This window comes from Miniopterus natalensis, chromosome 19 (assembly GCF_054644295.1).
Source record: "Miniopterus natalensis isolate mMinNat1 chromosome 19, mMinNat1.hap1, whole genome shotgun sequence".
Lineage (NCBI taxonomy): Eukaryota > Metazoa > Chordata > Mammalia > Chiroptera > Miniopteridae > Miniopterus > Miniopterus natalensis.
In genome coordinates this window covers 39,659,757-39,675,607 of record NC_142099.1, presented here as the reverse complement: position 1 = coordinate 39,675,607, position 15,851 = coordinate 39,659,757, and the positions used below count along the sequence as shown (strand labels likewise).

General features: G+C 48.2%; 3 protein-coding genes across 5 annotated transcripts; 1 reads left to right on the top strand and 2 right to left on the bottom strand.

Annotated features, from left to right (window-relative positions):
- Positions 1-55: 55 nt before the first annotated feature.
- Positions 56-6,198, bottom strand: PFDN2 (prefoldin subunit 2). The gene is made up of 4 exons (XM_016210419.2): positions 6,106-6,198; positions 1,591-1,679; positions 1,354-1,477; positions 56-347 (listed from the first exon to the last, which is right to left on the bottom strand). Exons 1-4 carry the CDS (start codon positions 6,178-6,180, stop codon positions 174-176), a joined length of 462 nt encoding a protein of 153 aa, XP_016065905.1. The 5' UTR covers positions 6,181-6,198; the 3' UTR covers positions 56-173.
- A 33-nt stretch (positions 6,199-6,231) lies between these two features.
- On the top strand, positions 6,232-9,260 carry NIT1 (nitrilase 1). Of its 3 annotated transcripts, none has more exons than XM_016210412.2 (7): positions 6,232-6,306; positions 6,810-6,905; positions 7,154-7,408; positions 7,519-7,622; positions 7,803-7,936; positions 8,080-8,205; positions 8,604-9,260. In XM_016210412.2, coding segments are annotated over exons 1-7 (984 nt in total). In that variant the 5' UTR covers positions 6,232-6,304; the 3' UTR covers positions 8,871-9,260. The 3 variants fall into 3 exon arrangements, with proteins under 3 accessions (XP_016065898.1, XP_016065899.1, XP_016065900.1); XM_016210413.2 differs by having other exon boundaries at positions 6,250-6,306; positions 6,828-6,905; XM_016210414.2 differs by having other exon boundaries at positions 6,290-6,337.
- Positions 9,261-9,673: 413 nt separating this feature from the next.
- On the bottom strand, positions 9,674-15,198 carry DEDD (death effector domain containing). Its single transcript, XM_016210418.2, has 5 exons — positions 14,781-15,198; positions 11,680-12,068; positions 11,414-11,521; positions 10,992-11,138; positions 9,674-10,527 (listed from the first exon to the last, which is right to left on the bottom strand). Exons 2-5 carry the CDS (start codon positions 12,002-12,004, stop codon positions 10,151-10,153), a joined length of 957 nt encoding a protein of 318 aa, XP_016065904.1. The 5' UTR covers positions 12,005-12,068; positions 14,781-15,198; the 3' UTR covers positions 9,674-10,150.
- Positions 15,199-15,851: the final 653 nt, after the last annotated feature.

Here is a 15,851-nt window from a genome sequence, read left to right as displayed (position 1 = left end):
CCCATGCAAATTCCACCCCTCACAGTGGGAGAAAGCTTTAGGCTAGAGCTAAGCATTCTGACCAAAACATTTAATTAACAAAAAAATATTACAATAGCAGAGAAAATAATAACAACAATAAAGAGAACTTAGAAGTGAGAGTCAGGGCAGGAAAAATGTGAAGGCCTTGGTCCCTAGGAGACCAGCACTCCGGCTGAGCTGGCCTTGGCTCCAGCTCCCTCTGAGCTTTCTTTGGCAGGCCTCTCGTCCTCCCCCACTAGACGAATGTTGTGCTTCTCCCGGAATTCATTTAGTTCCTTTCCCTTTGCCTGCAGCTGCTGTGTCAGGGTCTCAATGATCTTCTGTATCTAGAAGGCAAGCAACAGGCACCGCATAAGGATTTCAGGATGTCCTTCCCCCACCTGGCATGGAGCAGGAAAGTGAGGAAGATAGGACACCTCCAACCTCACCTTTAACCAGGCAGTAAAGGAGCCCAGACACTGAAATTACTCCTTTCTCAAACACAATGTTTCACAAATCTTAGTGTACACAAGAATCCCGTGGGCTGCTTATTTTTAAAAGGCCACTTCATAGGCCCCATCTCCAAAGGTTCTAAACCAGGACAGGGTCTAGGAAACTGCATTTTAAATTAGTCCTCCAGGTGATTTGAATGCAGGTATCCACAGAAACACTGCTCTCACCACCTCCCCTCCCCAAATCAGCCAGGTCACAGAGCCACCAAGTCCTCTTGTCTAGGACTTGGACCTAGTGCAGCATAAAGAGCAGAGGCTAATGCCCTGACTGGTATTTCTCAGTGGTTAGAGTCACGGGTTTGACTCCCAGTCAAGGGCATGTACCTGGGTTGCAGGTTCAATCCCCAGCTGGTTGGGGCTCATGTGGGAGGCAACCAATCGACATCTCTCTCTCACACTGATGTTTCTCTCTGTGTGTCTCTCTCCCCCTCCCTCCTTCCCTTGCACTTTTTCTAAAAATCAATGGAAAAAATATCCTCAGGTGAGGATTAACAACAACAAACAGCAGAGGCACACAACAGCATGGCTCAACAGTTGAGCACAGACCTATGATCTAAGAGATGACGGTTCGATTCCCAGTCAGGGCACATGCCGGGGTTGCGGGCTTGATGCCCAGCAGGGGGCGTGCAGGAAGCAGCCGATCAATGACTCTCTCATCATTGATGTTTCTCTCTCCCTCTTCCTTCCTCTCTCTGAAATCAATCAATCAATCAATCAATCAATCAATGGAAGAGCAGAGGCTAAGAGGCTACTCAGACTTTCCTCCACCTACCCCCAAATCCCTGTCCTCCTCTTCCCAGCCCTTGGTTGCCCAGAGCTCCCCTCAGGAATTCTTGCTCACCTGCTCCTTGTTGTTCTCCAAGGCAGGTAGCACCTCTTTGACAGTGCGCTCCACCAGCACCCCTCCAACCATGCGGAAGCACTTGCGGGTTTCATCTACCTCCTTCAGTGTATCAATCACCAGGCTGGGACAGGACAATAAGGCAGGGCCTCAAAATTCAGGCCTGCGCTACTGCAGCCCTGCCCTACAAAATGGCCATCCAACTTCCCTACTGTCTGCACCTCCCCACTGCCTCACCTGTGCTCATTCAACTCCATCTCCAGCTCAGCTGCCTTGGATGCCAGGCCACGCTGTTCCTGCCGAAGGCGGTTGAAGCCAGCAATTACCTGAGGTGAGAGACATAAGAAGTGAGAGAAGAGACACTGGAAAAGGCACAGGGTCAAGATACAATATAGGGTCGCAGGCTTTACAAAGACGCAGTGGTGGACACCTACCTTGGAAAAGGAGAGGACACAAGTTTGCAATTTCTAACTTAGGTATGCCTAGAATTCCATTCACTCAGCACTTACTGAGTGCCTGCTGTGTGAGTCCACCTTGCAGTGACAGCTGGTGAGAGGTAGGCATCTGTAATATAGGGATGGGGTGCAAAGCTACTGGGTCACCAACAGAGGAGTTTAGCTTTGCATGTAAAGAGCGGTAAGGAAAGGTGCTATAATGACCAAGTCCTGTATGGGTCTGCCCAGTATCCCTCCCACTGGGGAACTGCCCCTCCTTTAACACAGTGGGGTTCTTGGGGGGCTACTAATCGCAGCACCCTTGCTCCCTGACCACTGGGCAGGAACCTATTCTATGCTAGTCTCTCCACAGGAATTCGATGCTGGGGGAGAGGAACAGGTACAGACATCAGCTGGAGCTGAGACACCTTGTTATCCTTGTAAACAGTTATCTGACCTTTCTTTTCAGTATTCAATTCTGTGAACTACCCACCATCCTTCTAAAGCAATCCTTTAAAAAAAACCGCCCTGGCCAGTTTGGCTCAGTGGTTAGAGCATCAGCCCACAGACTGAAGAGTCCCAGGTTTGATTCCAGCCAAGGGCATGTGCCTTGGTTGCAGCCTCGGTCCCTGGCCCCAGTCGGGGCATGTGCAGAAGGCAGCTATCAATGTCTCTCTATTACATCAATGTTTCTCTCTGTTTCTCTTTCCCTCCACCGCCCCCCTCTCACTTCTCCTCTCTCTGAAAAGCAATGGAAAAAATAGCCTTGGGTGAGGATTGAAAAAACACACAAAAACCCTGGCCCAAGATAGCTCAGTTGGTTAGAGCATTGTCCCGAAGCACCAAGGTTGTGGGTTTGATTCCCAGTCAGAGCACATACCTAAGTTGTGGTTTCAATCCCCAATGGGGATACGTATGGGACCGATCGATGTCCCTCTCTCTCCCTCTCCCTCTAAAATCAATAAAAACATACCCTTGGGTAAGGATAAATATATAAAATACACATTTCCTCCCTTGCCATCTACACATCCATACACAAAACCATTGAGGGAAAAAACCTCTCAAAGAATATACTCCAAAACATTAATAGTTATCTCTCGAAAGCAAGATCAAGGGTATTTAATTTCTTATTTTGGACTTTTTCCTGTGTTTTCTACATTTTCCACAATGCACATATTTTACGGGACAGAAAAAAGATCAACAGTATAAATATGTCCTTCTGTTACTCCCTGTTTACATTAAAAAGTCCCAAATTCTTTGCCATGCAAAGATTCAACTTACTTTCAGGACATCTTTCTAACTTACACCTCATGATTTAATTAAACTAACAGTCACTGCACTTCACGTTGATCTATGCTTTCCCTATCTCTCCCCTTCTTACCCTATTTCCATTACCCCCCTGTCAAATCTATTCAGTTATCAGGCTCAGCTCAAGTATCTCTCATATGATCATGGTATAAGTGAAAAAAATAGGTCTGTCTGATTCTCGAGTCCCTCAATTAAAAGCCCTGCTCTTCCAGTCACTGACTTTGGGTAAGTTAACTAAAGTCTTTGAAACTCAATTGTCCTTATCCATAAAAGGACAATACAACCTACTTCAAATAGCAGTAATTAAGTAACAGAAAATAAAACAAGTACAGTGCCTAGCACAATGCGTTACTTGCTTCCATCTTGTTTGTAAGGGACATATGTGACTCAAATTTGCAGCAATGATAAATCTTACATTTTTCACCCCATGTTCTCTCTGGAACACAAAGGCCAGAGAGTGTTAAGCAAGAACAGTCTCAAAACTCAATTAGCACTACTCCTCAGTCTCTTTCGAGGGATTCTCTTTCTCCACCACTGTTTGCTTTTTTTTCACTTTCTGTACAAACCACACCATGGCTTTGTCTACCATCCATAAGCTCATAACTCTAACCTATAGCTCCAACTCAGATTTCTTCCTGTAACTCAAGATTATAAATCTAACCACCTAATAAATGCCTTTACCTGGATGTCCCACAAAAAACCCAAACCTAAAATAAACTTATTTTCTCCCCATAAACATGTCCATCTTCCTACAGTCCCGATGGCACCAGCATCCATCAAAGACAGAACCCTAAGAACATTCTATGTTGCTTTCACCCTCCTCTCCACGCCGAGTCTTTCAGTCCATTACAAAATGCTGGTCTACCTGCATCCCAAACATCAGGCAGTCTCCTGCCTTAGTGCAGTTACACACACTGTTCCCTCTACCTAGAAAACCCTCTACTTCCTTCTTTGCTTAACTAACTTCTCTCATCCTTTACAAATGAGCTAAAGGATTATCTCTTCTAGAAAACAAAATAATTAGCATTTATTAAGCACATACTATATTCCAGTTACTATACAAAACACTTTGCATGCACTGACTTGCCTAATAACCAAAATACAGTGATGAAGTAGGTACCATGATGTTTCTACAGGAAGGAAAGGCCAAGAGTAGAATTCATGGGTGGTCATAGATAGCAAATACAGGGTATCCCCCAAAAATGTATACATACACACTTTAACAGCTGATAACTCAATTTTCACTCCTTTTCAAGTTTAACTGATTTGAAATAATGGGTGAAGCCAGACTAAGCTTTGAACAAAGAAAATTTACCCTAAAGAGCCACTAGACTTTTTTTTATGGGGATACATAAGAGATAAAGTTGATGGTACAAAACCAGCAATGGTTGACAAATTGAGGGCACATAAATACTGAATGAAATGATTCAGTTTTTTGTTTTTTTAATCGTCACCGAGGATATTTTTCCCATTGCTTTTCAGAGAAAGTGGAAGGGAGAGAGAGACACATCAATCAGTTGCTTCCTGCATACGCCCCGACCATGGCTGGGAATAGAGGTATGTGCCCTTGACTGGGATGGAACCCAGGACCCTTCAGTCTGCAGGTCAACACTCTAACCACTAAGCCAAACTGTCCAGGGCAAAATGATTCTCCATGTTTGTGATTCCATTGCTTCACATTATCGGCAGTTCCTGAACCAGAACCATTATCAGTTTGAAAACAGGCGTTGACAAAAAAAATTATTCATTTCTATAGTTTCTTTTAAATTTTGAAAATGAACTGTATGTTAATTAACATTGACTTTATAATCATTCAAAGTGTGTATACATTTTTAGGGGACACCTTGTAGTATAAATGTAATTCAAACACACCTAAGTCCAACCCCAGTGCACTTCTTATGGTCTTAGCCTCCCTATTATACCACAGCTTCCCATTCCTACCTTCTCCCACCCCAATCCCATAACCTCCTGCCCCTCTACCTGCCATAAAGAAGAGCCTGTGTGGAACACTGTAAAGCCTATGGCTTGGTTTGTCTTTTCTCAAATGAGTCTGTGAGCTAACTTGACAACAAGGTCTATTTTATATATGTTTCCTGCTACCCAGCAGTGTGTCTGGCACACGGAAGACCTTCAAAAAGTATTAGGTTCCTCTCCCTCCCCTTTTCCCCCCTAAGTCTGAAACTCTCTTCCTCCCTCCTCAAAACCCTATAGCACTTTATACCTCTTCTGCCTCATATTACCATTTTGTATAACTTATTTTCCCCAACCAGACTAGCACTCTTTGATGGCAAAGGACAGTTTAAAAAGTCGTCATGAAAATACTTTTGCCTGAGTAATTGTTCAACAAACAACTGGTAAGTGAATCTGTAATCACAAGAGCTATTGTTTCACTGTCTTCCTTTCTCTTGCGTAGGCTTCTTCCCACCTGTTAAACAGCAGCCACGGTTAGCAACCACGGCGCCCAAGCCACACGGGTTTCCTGATTAATTTACGAAATGTTTCCCGGTATCAGGCACTGAGGGGAAACTCAGACTCCGATTAGGAAAGGGTTTCTGGTCTCCAAAGAAATTCAACCGACGCAAGAGTCGGAAGCGCCGGACGGATCAGGTGCGAGCCCGTCACGTGGCTCGCGGCGGCCGCGACGCCCGGCGCTCAGTCAGGGTCGCGGAGCCGGCTGCGCCCGCAGCCCGCGCACGAGCCAATGGCCCGGGCTCGCTGGCGCTGCCGTGCGGGCCGCGGCCTGCCTGGGGTGCGCACAAGTGGGGAAAGGGAGGGCCCGGCTCCCGTCAGACCGGGGCACCCTCCCCGACCCTGCACCTCGGGGCTCCCAGCGGGAGGCGCGCCCAGCAGCCCTGGGGCGTGGCGTTCACCTCCCAACCGCCCCCCGGCTGCCCTGGCTTCTCCAGGACCCGCCCCTCTGCGGGTAGCCACGCAAGTGCGGGGTCGGAGGGAAGGCCTGCGCCCCCTCTGGGCCCGGCGGGCTGCCTCCCGCGCCCTCTGCGCGCCTCACCTGCTCGGCCGACACCGCCCCCTTCGCCACGCCGCTCCCGCTGCTCCTGCCCGACCGACCGCTGTTCTCCGCCATCTTTGGCGCCTGCGGGGCTTCCGGCGGGCAGCGCGGCCCTCGCGTCACTTCCGGTCGCGGGTTTCCGCTCACTCTCCTTGGCGGCTCCAGGCGGTTCTCCAGTTTGGGTCGTGCCTCTGTCTCCATGTAGGACCTACTCCCTGCGCCGCCCGCCGCGGTGAATTCCACTTGCGGTGCTTTCACCTGTGCAACAGACACGCCACCCTGGGAGAGGCGGGGAGGACCGGCTGAGTGGAGAGGGGCGCGGGGTGCGGCCGGTGGTGGGACCGGGGCGGGCGACCCCCTCTGGGTGTGGATGAAGCGGTGCAGGTGCACAGTCAAAGAAGGCAGTGGGGGCCGGGGGACTGGAATCAAGGAAGTTTCCGGGAGATGACTTTTGAGCTACGGAAGCGCTTGGCAGAGGACAGGGCTTAGGTTAATGCGAGGTCGGTGGAAGTAGAGGTTTCCTCCGTCTTCCCACCTTATGATCTCTTCCTGTCGCCCATACTTATAGTAAAGTGTTTCGAAGACGTGGGGGTTTTCACCGGCAGGGCCCTGATTCAGCCTCACAGTGTGAAGAGAAGTCAGAGAATCCTGGAAGTGTATTGCTTGAGGGAGGGATTGGTGTCCTGATTTCTCACCTTCCTCAGGCTCGGTTTCGTTGTCAGGCCTCCTCACCACCTCCTGTCTCTTCTGTGTCCTGGACTGCGGATATCTCCACTCTCAGTACTTTGTGCTCAGCCCAGGTAACATGTTATGTATCCTTGGTGCCTGGTACATAGTAGATGCTCAGTAAATGTTTGTGACATGGTGATGGGAAACAGTGGGGTACCAACCATCCACCGAACATTTGATGGGTAGGTCATTTTACCTTGTGAGAGCAGAACCAAAGGGAAGTCCAGCCTTCCTGCCTCCCTATTCAAGCCCTTTCTCATTGAACTTGGGTTTCCCTATGCTGGGAAATCTCAGTCCTTGCCTGCACCACCATTCACAGGCCCAGAGCCATGGCTGTCTCCTCTTCCTCCTGGGAACTGCCCCTGGTGGCAGTGTGCCAGATAACATCAACGCCAGACAAGCAGCAGAACTTTAAAGCTTGTGCTGAGCTGATTCGAGAGGCTGCTAGACTGGGTGCTTGCCTGGCTTTCCTGCCAGAGGCATTTGACTTCATTGCACGGGACCCTGCAGAGACTCTTCACCTCTCTGAGCCACTGGGAGGAAACATTTTGGGAGAATACACCCAGCTTGCCAGGTATCAGGAAAAGGGGGAGGGAGAGGTCATTTCTTTGTTGGGCATTGTCTCTGGATTGCCAGGTGTGAGGGTGGAACTTTGGGAAGAGTGCCAGTGTCCACTCTCCCCAGGGAATGTGGACTCTGGCTGTCCTTGGGTGGTTTCCACGAGCGTGGCCAAGACTGGGAGCAGACTCAGAAAATCTACAATTGTCATGTGCTTCTGAACAGCAAGGGTGAGACTTCACAACTCTTTAGCCTGCCTGTTCCCAGGTTCTTCTACCTAAACCAAGATTCTCCAGAATTGTGTCTTCTCAACTCTGTTTCCTTGGCCAAGGGCTCCTCTTGGGAGGAGAGGAGCTAAGGTGGGCTTCTAGAGAGCCAGCACCAAATATTCCTTCTCCCTCTTGCTCTAGGGTCAGTAGTGGCCACTTACAGGAAGACACATCTGTGTGATGTAGAGATTCCAGGGCAGGGGCCTATGCATGAAAGCAACTCTACCATGCCTGGGCCCAATCTGGAGTCACCTGTCAGCACACCAGCAGGCAAGGTGGGAGTTGTGAAAGGAGGGAGGGAGGGAGGGAACAAGAGAGAGGGAAAGGAATACTGAGATTCAGTAGTAGATAGCCCTAAGGAGTAGGGTAAGGGGCGTGGCTAGATGCTGTGACAAACAGGACACTGTTTTCATTCCAGGTTGGTCTGGCTATCTGCTATGACATGCGGTTCCCTGAACTTTCTCTGGCACTGGCACAGGCTGGAGCAGAAATACTTACCTATCCTTCAGCTTTTGGGTCTGTAACAGGCCCAGCCCACTGGGAGGTAAGAGGACCTCTTCAGTACATGAGGGCCTTCTCTTAACCTCATTCTCTTGCCTCGGCCCTACTGGTTAGATTTTCTCCCCCTTCCCACCTAGTAGGAAAACTCATTCCCCAGATTGTTGCTTAATTCTCATACGTTAAAACACCTTGCTTACTAGTCACAAGATAACCCGTGTCTGCACTTACATTAAGTAATTTTAAGGTCTGAAAGAAATGTAGAGTTTTAAGAGAGCAGAAAAGTAGCCAGTTGCGTGAGCAAGTTCTGGCTCAAAATAGCTGGTCAGCAGGGTGTTAAGGAATAGTTAACATCCTAAATCATTTTCAGGTAATTACAGAATGGTCAGAATGGGTAGGCTGGCCAATCACTTCCCTGCCAGCTACTACACATCTCCTCCCCAGGTGTTGCTGCGGGCACGTGCCATCGAAACCCAGTGCTATGTAGTGGCAGCAGCACAGTGTGGACGCCACCACGAGAAGAGAGCGAGTTATGGCCACAGCATGGTGGTAGACCCTTGGGGAACAGTGGTGGCCCGCTGCTCTGAGGGTCCGGGCCTCTGCCTTGCTCGAATTGACCTCAGTTACCTGCGACAGTTGCGCCAACATCTGCCTGTGTTCCAGCACCGCAGGCCTGACCTCTATGGTAATCTGGGTCACCCACTGTCTTAAGACTTTCAACTTCTCTGAGTTGAGACCCCACTGTGAGCTGGGGTTGCTGTTACTTAGAAGCGGGACCCAGGTGCACCTCCACTCACTTGGAGAATCTTGACTCTCTTGAAGGAACACAGGCTCAGCTTCTTGGAAAAAAAGAAACTCACCTGAGCTCAGATTTCAAAAATGTGGAATTTTATATAGTCATTGCTTATTTCATGAAAACTAAAATTATGCTGAGGACTGAGCAGCACTGGCATTGAAAAAAATATAATCATCATAAAGTGTGTCTGGACATCTCCTTTGGGAGCTGAAAGAGGAGGTGGTTGTGTACCAGCTGGACTCGGCTCTGGTTCTAGGCCTCCTGGCTCATTTAACGTGACTCCTACCCAAATAAAAGTGCAACACTCAGTGCACATCCCAGCCCCAGGCGGGGGGGATGGGGAAGGAAAAAGAAGGGAGTTGATACTGAATTACTTCACTTTCACCTGTAATGCCTTTTGCTCAAGCCAGAAAAAAGCAAAGGGGAAAGGGCTGCAGGGTACCTCATTTATTTTTACTTGCACATGGAAGGAAAGTGGAACACTCCCTCCTCCCCTTTTTGGGGGGTGTTTTAATCTCTGCACCACCCCATGCATGTGCACGCACACTGCAGCTGGGAAGACTGGCTAGACTGACCTAGTCCTCGCACCTCTTTTTCCTTGAAGAGGGCTGGATGAGAGGAAAAGGAGGAGCCCACAAGGCAGGTTTCAGCCGTAAACAGAAGAAACAAGGCAGAGCAGCACCACCAGAGGCCAGGAGAGAGTGGAAAGGGCCACAGCTTCTTTTTTAAAAATTCTATAATTTGGGAGAGGGTGGTGGTGAATTTCCAAAATACACTTCAGAGTCTCACCTCCCACACAACACAGCTCCCTTACTCACAGCCCTTTGGTTTTTCAGACAAAATGTAAGAGCCCTCTTAAAGCCAGAAGTACCGACAGCCCCTCAATGCACCCAGATGCAGTGTTCACTTCAGTCTGTCCTCCAAACTTTGCTTCTCCCTATACATCTGTCTTGCGGCTCAGTGGTAAGGTAGCTGCAGACACATAGGGGGTGAGTGGAAAGGGAAACGGGAATCCAGGCACATGGGTGCAGGGAGGGGTGGGAAACACCACTTCCGTTTTCCTTTGTCTTTTCCTTAAAAAAAAAAAAAAAAAAAAAAAAGCAGGGGTGTGATCAGGTGGAAGGGGAGAGAACAAACCCCAGAACAGTACATATGCTCCAGAGGTGAGTGGTGGGTCCAGTCCCATGAGGGAAGGTCAGGGCAAGGCCTGCAGCATTAAGTTCCTCAGGAGTTTCTGTCGGCCCAGCTCATAGTCCTCCTCGTCCACATTCACCAGCAGCTTGATGGCTTCATGGCCCACAGCCTGCTTGAGGGAGTCTGTGATGAAGACACCTTTCAGTGCCTCTAGTAACGAGCCATTGATGTAGTCGCGCCAGAATGCATCGAGGTAGGTGAGCTCAGAGAACTTGATGTCACAGATGATGGAGCCCAGGTCCCGGGACTTGAGGATGGTGTTGGCCTGGTTAAAGCGCTCAAACTGGCGCTCAAGTGGGTCCTGCTTGTTAGAGAAGACGTTGCCCTGCAGAGCAGTCTCATGCTGGCAGTATTCAGCCCGAACCCGCAGTCTGATGTCTGCAGGAAAGAGAAGAGACAGAAGAGGTTGCCATGAGGGATGAGTACAAGAAAGGCTGAAAGAGCACAGCAACGTTGGACAACACCTGTTAGCTCCCCTACTCTTACCCAGGACTACTTTTCTAGGTATTTCTGAATCTCCCAGAATACAGGAGGTTCCCTTAAATAGGCCATGCCCAGGTCATATTAGCCCATCACTCAAGCAGCACCTTGCTTCTGGGAGATAGTTTCCTAGTTAACAGGCAGTTGTTTTCATACTCCACCGTGATGGGTTCATCCTACGGTAAGGATGTCATGATGGCGTCCCTCTAATCTAGTGTTAACTAAAAAGAGTTGAAAAGTAGTCTGTCACAAAGATAGAGGAATTCTACCCCCAGAGACCACCACTCAACCTCACTCTGTAACAGCACTCAAAGCGGGCCTCACACTGATGAGCATCCCTTTGGGACCGTTGAACTTCTTACCACATGTCTGTTTTTCCTTGGGATCCGGTGTCACTGACTTCCGGCGTTTTCGCTGGCTCCCAAGTGTGGCTCTCCCTCGAGCTGACCTCTTGCTACACATCTGAGAGCCCGAAGTGGGGCAGCACACCACAGGATAGTGGGGAGGCACTGACCAGGGGAGAAGACAGTGGGGTAAATGCTCAAACACTTCTCTTGGAACGAGGAAGGAATCATTTAGACGTAGCTAGAAATGCAGTATCCACAATGTGACCTAGGAGGAGGACACAAGGTGGCAACAATCACAGGACCTAGGGGACGCAATAGAGCGTCACTGATTTTTAGGGGGCCGTGTAGGGGGCAGGGTCCTTTCATTTAAGGTGGGACTATGACAGGTTCCACGTCCTCTTTCTTGATGGAAATTAGGAGTGTTAATGTCCTCTCACCTGTTTTAGGGGGTTGAGGAGACCTTGGTTCTGGATCGCTGAGGGCTCTGGGGGTCACATAGCGAATTGATGTCTCCTCCAGATACTTGTCTACAAGATCAGGGCACACTGTAGGGGGAGAGGGAGTCATTCGGGAAAATGCACCCCTCTCATCTGGTCCAACCCTCCAACAGGCCTTATAACAGTCTTGGTACCCCCCAGGGTCAGTGCTACCTCCCGCTGGGACTCCAGCCCAATGCCCAAGTCCCCAGCCCCGTGCCCCTCACCGGCCCGCCTCCTCTTGAGGGTGACATAGGGCAGCAGGTCATGGCGAGTAATGATGCGCAGCAGCTGCAGCACCTGGCGGAAGTTACTCTCATCACAGCGGCCCTGGCGCTCCAGCGCCAATAAGAAGTCACGTCCATTTCGGATGAGGCCACGCTCGTGGTCATCAATAACGTCAACAAAGAGGAAGGAAAGAACGCGCACGTCTCTGTGTGTCAGGTGGGTGCCCACGATGTCAAACATGCGATGCAGGCTATACAGTCCATGCTCCTGCTCCCCATGCTCTTCCGGCCACACATGGCTCACCCGCCGCTTCAGGCCCGCCATGGTGGGGGCTCAGGTGCACAATACTTTCCAGAGTCCCTGCTCAGCAGCTGCAATCCCCACCACACTGTAAGGATGCAAAAAGAACCTGTGAGCCTGTCAGTGCTAACACAATGCCTAGCGCAGTGCAGTGCTTAATAAGTGTTTATTTAAAAATAAAGCCTAGCCCTTGCCGGCGTACTCGGTGGTTAGCACGTCAGCCCACTCACTGAAGGGTCTCGGGATTGATTCCCAGTCAAGGGTATGTACCTGGGTTGCAGGCTCCACACCCAGCCCTGGTCAGGGCAGGTGCAGGAGGCAACCAATATGTCTCTCTCACAAAACAGCTGGGAAAACAGCTATTCAACTATAGACTGGATTTTCATGTCTCTTCCTCTTGTTTCATCTAATGCAGTTTCCAGGTACAGGAGACAGAAGGAAAATAACTTCTTGCTTATATCAGGCAACATGGGAAAACCAAGCCTCCTCAGAGCCCCTACAACGTGTTGTTCCTATCCCACCTGTTCCCTTTGGCCAGCTGTTGATTATGAGGATCCCAGAAAAGCAGACTGACAGGTTTCACATTCAACCAATCAGAAAGCCAGGTTGCTTCAGAGCTCCTTAATTCAAAGTGTCCTGACTTAAACCCCAAGAAATGAAATATTGCCCCATATAATAGGCCATTGGAGAATTGGACAGAAATACAAGAGAGCACTGTGGTCCTAATTATTCATCAATGGACAAAATTCTATAACAGGCCTCAATTCTCTGAGGGTTAACTTCTTGCATTTGAGGGGAAAAACAGCCACTTTTCAGTCCTAGATTCCCAGGCCGGATCATTTAAGGTGCCTGAAATTATCAGAGCTTTAAGGTCAGTGGTTCTAAACCAGGGGCAACTTTGCCCTCCATGGGGACATTCAGAAATGTATGGAGACGTTTTAGACTGTCATATGGTGATATAAGGGAGGGTGTTACTGGCAAGCAGTGAATAGAGGTCAGGGACACTACTAAGCATCTACAATGCACAGGATAGTCCCCCATAACAAAGAATTATCCATCCCAAAATGTCAAGAGTGCTGAGAATGAGACCCTACTCTATATGGAGCATGATAAAGGTCTAGCATAGTAGAGAAAACATGTCACTTTCCACCTTAGATTGGAGAATAAAGCCACTTGGTCGCTCTAACACAAGCCCATCAAGCAGTATTCCGAAAGAAAAGAAAAGCCAGTCACACAGACTCACTTAACTCCTCAGTCCAACTGGCACACAGAGTTCCATCCCACTCCAACCTCGGTCTCTACCACCTGCTGTTGCCATTCAGGTAAATAGCAGGTGGCAGGGCAACACTTGCTCTGCCCCATCCTGGGAGGTCTAATTTGACCTAGTTCAATCTGGACCTCTGTGAAGATAAGAGAAATGCCATCCTGTGCAAGACAGATACAAAGGATCTCACAATTAACCCTCACAGCCATCTTGAAAGTCCTAAAACTAGACCAGTAGCCAACCTTTCCTTGTTAAGCTGCTGATGAGACTCATTCAATGAAGCAAAATGGAGAAGAGGCCTAAGTTTCCCAAGGCCATGTCCTTGGGAGAAATGTCAGAAGGCTAGGTAATAAGCAGCCCTCCCCACTTACGTATCATCTAGGATGGTGAGTTCATTCACTCAGCAATCCAGACAGGAGTTCCAAGAATCTAACTTCAACATGAAAAGAAAATGGACAACCTCCTCTTAAACCAAAATACACTCCACCTTCTGTGGCGATGAAGCAAGGAAACTTAGCTTAACTTGTACAGAGAACCTGGATGAAGGTACCAGAGGAGTGAGGAGAACAAACAGAAGGTGAACAAGAACTGCTTGGCGTCTGAAATAACGTCAGATACCATGAGACACATTCCCGTAAATGCGAGTCCTAAGCCTGCTGGCTGGTTTGAGTCCAACTGAGATCCTAACATGAGTCCTCCCTATAGTTTCCCCCAAATAATCCTTTATTCTGATGAACTGCTGCATTTCTTAAGAGTTGTAGTTTGTTTGTTCTCTTTAGGGAGGTCAAAGCAGCCAAGAACTGACGGACAGTCTGTGTATCTACTGGATTTACTTGACTGGTCATTCTATTAGGTTTCTACTTCCAAGCAGTCGAGCCTCATCCCAGTAAGGAATGATATCCCTATTTTTACAAAACTAGAGGTATGTGACTCTCCCAGAAGCCCTTATGTGGAAGAACAAATGAAGTGATGCCCTAAACAACTAGAAGAAAGAGTGAGCCAGGCGGGCACGGCTCAGCAGTTGAGCATCCACCTAGGATCCAGGAGATCGAGGTTCGATTTCCTGTCAGGGCACATTCCTGGGTTGTGGGCTCGTTCCTCAGCAGGGGGAGTGCAGAAGGCAGCTGATCAATGACTCATCATTGATGTTTCGCTCTCTCTCCCTTCAATCAATAAAAACATATTAAAAAAAAGTAAGCGTGGAAAGTGCATCAGCAAACTTCCAAGGACAACATTTAGTAGACACTGTACTTAGTGCAATGTTCCGCACGTTAAAAAATGTTTCTCTTAGAGCTAACCAACAAGACTATATAACAAAACAAAGCTGGGGACTTACCCCAACACACCTAATTTCTGCTCTCCTTTCCCTCCTATTTATATCCAGTTACCGAAACAAACCATATGCACTCAGTTTGGTAGGTGAAAGCTCATTTTTCCTGCCATCTACCCCATTACCAAGCTCAACCCCAATACATTTCTCATGCCATTTCCATTCCTTTCCATTGTTTGAAAACAATAAAAAAGTTCCAGACTTACCTCTGCCAGAAACTTAATTTCCCAGGTCTCTTCCTAGCAGAAGGTTCGAAGCCATCAACAAAACAAAACAAAAACAAATACGGGGGGAGTCAATTTTTAAGCTTTTTTTGGAATCCTCAAAGGCCCAAAGTCTTTGTCAATCTTAGTTACAAAAATACATAGACAAGCCTAAAGCCATTTTTATGGAAATGATCCCCTCCAAGTTAAGTAAGAGAACTCACCCCCAACAAAGTCACCATGCTTCACTAACTCTCCACCAGCCAATTCACACCAAAAAATAACTCCAAAAACTTCCAGACTCAATGGCTCATAGCAAGAAAGGTCCCAAATTTGCCCCGCCCAAGTGGCTCAGTAGTTGAGCATCAACCTATGAACCAGGAGATCATGCTTTCATTCCCTCAGGGCACATGCCTGGGTTGTGGGCTCCATTCCCAGTAGGGGGCATGCAGGAGGCAGCTGATCAATGACTCCCATTGCATTGAGGTTTCTCTCCCTCTCCCTTCCTCTCTCTGAAATCAATAAAAACATTTTTTTCAAAAAAAAAAAAAAGGTCCCAAATTCAACAACTTGTGGGAAAACCAATTATCCTCTGACACATTCTCACCTGAATCCTCAATTTCTTATGAAATCCACATAACTTTGTTACAATATTAATGTTAACTTTCATCTTTAGGGAGAACTGGGGAAAGTGTTACAGCCAAAGGAGGAACTTTCCATCAATTACTTCACTTATCAGACCAGAACTACCCTCCAAATTCTATCTTAGCCCTCTCTTATACCTAGCACACAGTGAAAACAAAATATCCACTAGGGCAGCATCCACTCAGACATCTACATTTCACCAGGGTCATTTTCAATGTAAATATTGACCCCGCCTTCCTAGCACCCAAACAGCAAAAGAAAGGTCTGGAAACTAAAGCAGTCATTTAATAAGCTTGACTTTCTAGATGCCATCCTGTGTTTCCTGTTCCCTTTTTCAGACTTCCAGAGTCTCCACTTTAGATACAGGGCTCCCACACAGCACGACTATCTCCTTAGACTATTTCCTTATTCTCGCGCTGCTAAAAACTA